The 6,398-nt window shown below is 51.7% G+C and overlaps 1 protein-coding gene across 1 annotated transcript in view; it reads left to right on the plus strand.

Annotated features, from left to right (window-relative positions):
* The window catches only part of LOC106816790 (calcium-dependent secretion activator 1-like), a 52,668-nt gene extending 46,620 nt beyond the window's left edge, over nt 1-6,048 (plus strand). The window contains exons 14-15 of the mRNA XM_014821412.1: nt 2,669-2,825; nt 5,903-6,048. Coding sequence (XP_014676898.1) covers nt 2,669-2,825; nt 5,903-6,048 — 303 coding nt within the window. The remainder of the gene's footprint in view (nt 1-2,668; nt 2,826-5,902) is intronic.
* The last annotated feature ends 350 nt before the right edge of the window (nt 6,049-6,398 follow it).

The following is a 6,398-nucleotide window of genomic DNA, read 5'->3' on the forward strand; positions in this document are numbered from 1 at the left end:
GAAGGTAGTTGGGGTAGGATAGGGAGAGAGGGAGGTGGGGTAGGATAGGGAGAGAGGGAGGTGGGGTAGGATAGGGAGAGAGGGAGGTGGGGTAGGATAGGGAGAGAGGTAGGTGGGGTAGGATAGGGAGAGAGGGAGGTGGGGTAGGATAGGGAGAGAGGGAGGTGGGGTAGGATAGGGAGGTGGGAGTATTTGGGATGATTGATGGCATAGGAAGAAGGGGATGTAGTGATTGATAGAACGAAAGGGATGAGATTGGAAAGGCTTGGTGGGGAATGGGAAGGTGTGGGAGGGATTGGAAGAGATAGGTTTGGTGGGGATTGGGAGAAAGGGATTGGGATTAGGAAGATGTGGGTTGGGAGAGAGGGAAGGTGGGAAATGTCAGAGAGGAGGAGTGGGGATTGGGAAGGTTTGAAAAGGATAGTGAGGGAAGGAGGATGGGGATTGGGAAGATGTGGGACGAAGGGAGCGAGTGTGGGAGGGACGGGGACGGATCAGGAAAGGTCGCAGTTATGACTATCTGAACATTTGAGGCTCGTCAGAGGAATTTAGAAGCGGGATTTGTGACCAATGGAGCATTCTAGGCCCGTCAGGGATGATTGGGAAGCGGCCGCGGTGGTCAAGCACGCACACACGCACGAGCTCAATGCGACTCCATGATACCAACGTCTGACACGGTGTGATACACATACACACACGTGCGCACGCACGCACGCACCAACACACGTACGCACACTTACACACGCTCACATACTCGTGCACTCACACACACGCACGTGCGTGCACATACACACACACGTACACGTGCACATACACACACGCGCGCGCGCGTGTACGCACGTGTACGCACGCACATGTACGCTCTCGTTCTTCATGCAACCCATGACATCGGCTCGTCCTGATTGGTTCTCACCGTCGGCAGTATTTTTTGATTTTTCATAGTTTTTTTAGCTCGTTTTCTGTTTCGAGCGAAGCCTGCCAACCAGTATAGAATCGTGCAGCATGCTACGAGATGATAGCAGTCAGACGCATATAGATACATATAGATATATATACATGCGCGCATATATACATTTAAGTATGCATATATATGTGTATATAAATATACCGAGTATTGGTTAGGATAAAGTATTATTGTCGCATGAGAGCGTTAGCAGTCGGTTTTCTCGTCACGCTTTCCGTTTTATGAAAAATTTTCGCGAGCGTTTGTCGCGATTTGTAGCTTGTTTCTTGTTTCGACCGATCGCGAAAGGGTTAGGGTGCGCGAGAGATCCGCGATTGTCATGAAAACTGCTTTTACGTAGAAGAACGATAGCCAATCGGAGAGAAGGTGGTGTTAAACTGCCTTTCTTACCGGCACTACCTGCGCGCGCGTGCCCCGGCATATCTGCATCTCCTCGCGTTTTTACTGCTACCTACCTCTCTAACATTTGCATTTTTTCCTGCGTCGGTGAAAGTTGTTCGCTCTGTCGCAGCGGTCCGGCGGCACATTCGGTTTCCGTTTCTCTTATTCTTAAAGGTACAGGATCTGGCATTTACAGTTGCTGTGAGTACGTGTTGTCCGCCTACCATATATATTCATACACAGCAACTATACGTATACAGCAAAGCTGCTGAGCCAACCGCTAAAACAGCGTGCACAAGTGCCGTCAGTATATCAGCAGCCTGTCTCCACACACGCGGCACGACACGACACAGCAAAACGCAGCGCCGTTGTGCTGGAAAAAAAATACATTGTGATTTCGCGCATTGTATCTGAGCGCATTGTGTTCACTCTGGTTCAGTGATCCGAAATTATGCATGTGCTTGTTGTCCATTGGCTGATGGTAGCGTGAGCAGAACACGTGATAAAAACAATCGCGTTGATTGGTTCAAAAAAACTCATTTGACTTTCGCCGTCGCCGTGAAACCCGGCTGGCGCCGTGTCATGTCAGTGGAGACTGCGCCATAAGATATAATAGATTTGAACTTTGCCGGTAGGGGTGAACGACGCCGTTTCCGTGGCGTTCCGTGCCGCGCCGCGTGTGTGGAGACGGGCCTTTACTCGCCAAACGCTGAGTGAGTGACAGCGCCTGAATGCCAGATCCTGCCCCTTTAACGTGACGATGGTGCCACTTGTCGCGATGGCCGTCCCCTTTCCCGACACCGGTTTCCTTCCGTATTTCGTTTTACGCTTTGTTTCGTTTGCGCTACTTAAACGACGATCTGCGTTTCGTTTTCGACGCGACGTAAGTAACGTGAAAATAATCTGTCGCCATTCAATGCAGGAGAGAAAAAGACGAGGGTAGGTATTCGTGTGGGTCGGTAGTCGCCGTCGGCAACGTTAAAATGCGCGGAACTGTTGAGCGGTGGTTTAAATTCGTGAAGATGAAACGTGGAAGAAGCTGCCGATTGCTTAACGAAAAATTCACACATAACAAATCGATAGCTCGAAAACAAGTGCCATCAAATGCCCCAGCTGTTAAAAAAACTAGCGTGCGTTCATCGAGATGCATGGCTATCCATTCCCGAAAAGGCCATCCTCCGTTAAAACGTGAAATTCTTATAAAAAAATCTTTCCGGATTGAACTGCGCGAGGGGGAATCAAACAATGGGGTCGGGGTGTGCTTGACGTCAGAACAAGAGAGCTTTGGTCTCGAAGCGCGCGTATTCTGCTGCTGCTTTGCAGGCGTTTGCGTGGTTCTCCGACCTGATGGTGGAGCATGCTGAGCTGTTCTGGTCTCTGTTCGCTGTGGACATGGACTCTGTGCTGGAGGCGCAGCCAGCCGACACGTGGGACAGCTTCCCTCTGTTCCAACTACTCAATGATTACCTTTGCAACGACGGTGAGTGTCTGCCACGCACTAATACCCACGCTTCACACTAATAGCAGACGTGTGGTGCGCGCGCGTGCGTGCGTGTGTGTGTGCGTGCGTGCGTGCGTGCGTGCGTGCGTGCGTGCGTGCGTGCGTGCGTGTGTGTGTGTGTGTGTGTGTGTGTGTGTGTGTGTGTGTGAGTAGTGAGAGAGAGTAGTGTGTGTGTGTGTGTGTGTGTGTGTGTGTGTGTGTATGTGCGTGTCGTGCGTGTGCGTGTGCGTGTGCATGCGTGTGTTGTGTGCGTGTGTGTGTGTGTGTGTCTGTGTGGTGTGTGTGTGTCTGTGTGTGTGTGTGTGGCGTGTGTGTGTGTGTGCGGTGTGTAGTGTGTCGTGTGTGTGTGTGTGTGTGTAGTGTGGGGTTGTGTGCGGTGTGTGTTTTGATACATAATGTATTGTCTCTGAGGTGCACATAGGCATGCGTGGGTTTGTGTGTGTGCAGTGTGATGTGTGTGTGTGTGTGGTGTGTGTGTATGTGTGTGTGTGTGTGCTTGCGTGTGTGTGTGCGTGTGTGTGATGTGTGTGTGTGTGTGGTAGTCGTGAGTGTGTGCGTGCGTGTGTGTGTGTTGTGTGTGTGTGTGTCGTGTGTTTACAGAACATAAATGTATTGTCTCTGTGCACAATAGGCGTGCGTGAGTGGGTGTGCCGTGTGTGTGTGACGTGTGTGTGTGTGTGTGTGTAAGTGTGTGTGTGCGTGTGTGTGTTTGATACATAATGTATTGTCTCTGTGCACATAGGCGTGTGTGTGTGTGTGCGCCAGCGCAGCTGGCGCGTGTGCGTGTGTGTGTGTGTGTGTTGTGTGTGTGTGATACATAATAGTAATTGTCTCTGCATGGCACAATAGGCGTTGTGCTGTGTGTGTGTGTGTGCGTGTGTGTATGTGTGTGTGGTGCGTGGTGTGTTGCGTGTGTGTTGCGTGTCGTGTGTGTGGTGTGTGTGATACACTAATCTATTTCTCTGTGCCATAGGCCGTGCGTGCGTGTGTGTGTGTGTGTGTGTGTGTGTGTGTGTGTGTGTGTGTGTGTGTGTGTGTGTGTGTGTGTGTGTGTGTGTGTGTGTGATACATAATGTATTGTCTCTGTGCACATAGGCGTGCGTGCGTGTGTGTGTGTGCGTGTGTGTGTGTGTGTGTGTGTGTGTGTGCGTGTCGTGTGGTGTGTGTGCGCGCGCGCGGTGTGTGTGTGGTGTGTGTGTGTGTGTGTGTGTGTGTGTGATGTGTGCGTGTGTGTGTCGTTTGTGATACATAATCTATTGTCTCTGTGCACATAGGCGTGCGTGTGTGTGTGTGTGTGTGTGTGTGTGTGTGTGTGTGTGTGTGTGTGTGTGTGTGTGTGTGTGTGTGTGTGTGTGTTCGTGCGTGTGTGTGATACATAATCTATTGTCTCTGTGCACATAGGCGTGGTGGCCGTGTGGTTGTCGTGTGTGTGTGTGTGTGCTATGTGTGTGTGTGTGTGTGCGTGTGTGTGTGTGTGTGTGTGTGTGATACATAATGTATTGTCTCTGTGCACGATAGGCGGGCGTGTGTTGTGTGTGTGTGTGCGTGTGTGTGGTGTGTGTGTGTGTGCGTCGTGTGTTGTGTGTGTGGCGTGTGTGTGTGTGTGGCGCGCGCGCGTGTTGTGTTGTGTGGCTGTGGTGTGTGTGTGTTGTATTGTGTGTGTGTGTGTGATGTGTGTGTCGTGAGTGTGGTGAGTGTGTGGTGTGTGGTGCGTGTGTGTGATAGCATAATCTACTCTGTCTGCTGGCACATAGGCGTGTGTGCGTGTGTGTCGTGCGTGTGTTGTGTGTCGTGTGTGTGTGTGTGCGTTGTGTGTGTGTGTGTGTGTGTGTGTGTGTGTGTGATTTGATAACATAATGTATTGTTCTGTGACATAGGCGCTGCCGTGTGTGTGTGTGTGTGCGTGTGTGTGTGTAGTGTAGCTGTGTGCGTGTGTGTGTGTGGTGTGTGTGGCGTGTGTGTGTGTGGTGCGCGCCTGCGTGCGGTGTGTGGTGTGTCGTGTGTGTGTGTGTGGTGATACATAATGCTATTGATCTCATGTGCAGCATAGGCGTGGCGTGTGTGTGTGTGTGCGTGTAGTGTGTGTGTGGTGTGCGGTGTGTGTGTGTGCGCTGTGTGTGTGTTGTGTGTGGCGTGCTGTGTGGTGTGTGCGTGTGTGTGATGTGTGTGTGTGTGTTCGTGTGTGTGTGATCACTAAATGCTATGTCTCGCTGTGCACCATACCGCTGCGTGAGTGTGTGCCGCTGTGTGTCCTGGTGTGCTGGTGTGTGTGCGGTGTGTCGTGTGTGTGTGTGCTGTGTGTGTCGTGTGTGTGTGTGTGTGTGTGTGTGTGTGTGTGAGAAGACGAGCAAGAGAGAGAGTGTTGCTGTGACTGTGTGTGTGTGCTGTCGTTGTGTAGGGTCCGGGATCTGCGCTGGCCACCATTATGCACTGTGTGCGTGCGTGTGCGATGCTGCCGCGTGTGCATGCCGTGTGTTGTGTGGGTGTGTGTGTGTGTCGTGTCTGTATGTGTTGGTGTGTGTGTGTCCTGTGTGTGTTGTCTGTGTGCGGTGTGGCTGTGTCGTGTGAACTCCGAAGTGTAGTGTGTGTGGATGAGAGAGAGAGGTGTGTTGTGTGTGTGTGTGTGTGTGTGTGTATGTGTGTGCGTGCGTGTGCGTGTGCGTGTGCATGCGTGTGTTGTGTGCGTGTGCATGTGCGAGCGTGTGTTGTGTGCGTGCGTGCGTGCGTGCGTACGTGCGTGCGTGCATGCCTGCGTGCAAGTGTGCGTGCGTGTGCGTGTCTGTATATGTATATGTGTATGTATGTACATATATATATACATGTATTTTTGGTGTATAAATTTGCATACATATGTGCGTATATTTTTATTTATTTATATACAGTGATATTTGCCATGTCACTACCGGTATTTCATGGTAATGCTTGATCGACAGTCATTCACGTTAATGCCTAAATGGCTAGTATTTCACATTAACGCATCAGCGCCAGTCATGCGTTCATGTGTGGCGTTTGCTCATGCGTGCGTTCTTGCTTCTTTCTCTCGCTCTCCACCACAGACACGCTGTGCAATGGCCGCTTCCACAACAAGCTGCGCGACACGTTTGCACCGATGGTGGTGCGCTACGTCGACCTAATGGAGTCCTCGATCGCCCAGTCCATCCACAAGGGCTTCGAGCGTGAGAAGTGGGAGATACGAGGGTAACGTCTCCCACCTCCTCCTCCTCCTCCTCCTCCTCCTCTTCCTCCTCCCCCTCCTCCCCCTCTTCTCCCTCCTCCTCCCCCTCCTCCTCTGCCTCTTCTTCTTCCTCCTCCTATACCCTCCTCTCCTGCATCCCCTGCTTCCCCTGCTTCTTCTCCCACTACCTCCTCTCTCCTGCCTCCCCTGCAGTGCTTCCTCTCCCACCACCTCCTCTCTCCTACCTCCACCTCCTTCTCTACCCTCCTCTTTCCTACTTCCGTTGCTTCCTCTCGCACCTCTCCTATCTTTTGTCTGACATTCACTACCTGCTTTCTTCCCTCCTCTATCCTTCTCTCCTACCTTCCCTAATTTTG

This window comes from Priapulus caudatus, unplaced genomic scaffold, assembly GCF_000485595.1.
Source record: "Priapulus caudatus unplaced genomic scaffold, Priapulus_caudatus-5.0.1 Scaffold1488, whole genome shotgun sequence".
Classification (NCBI taxonomy): domain Eukaryota; kingdom Metazoa; phylum Priapulida; class Priapulimorpha; order Priapulimorphida; family Priapulidae; genus Priapulus; species Priapulus caudatus.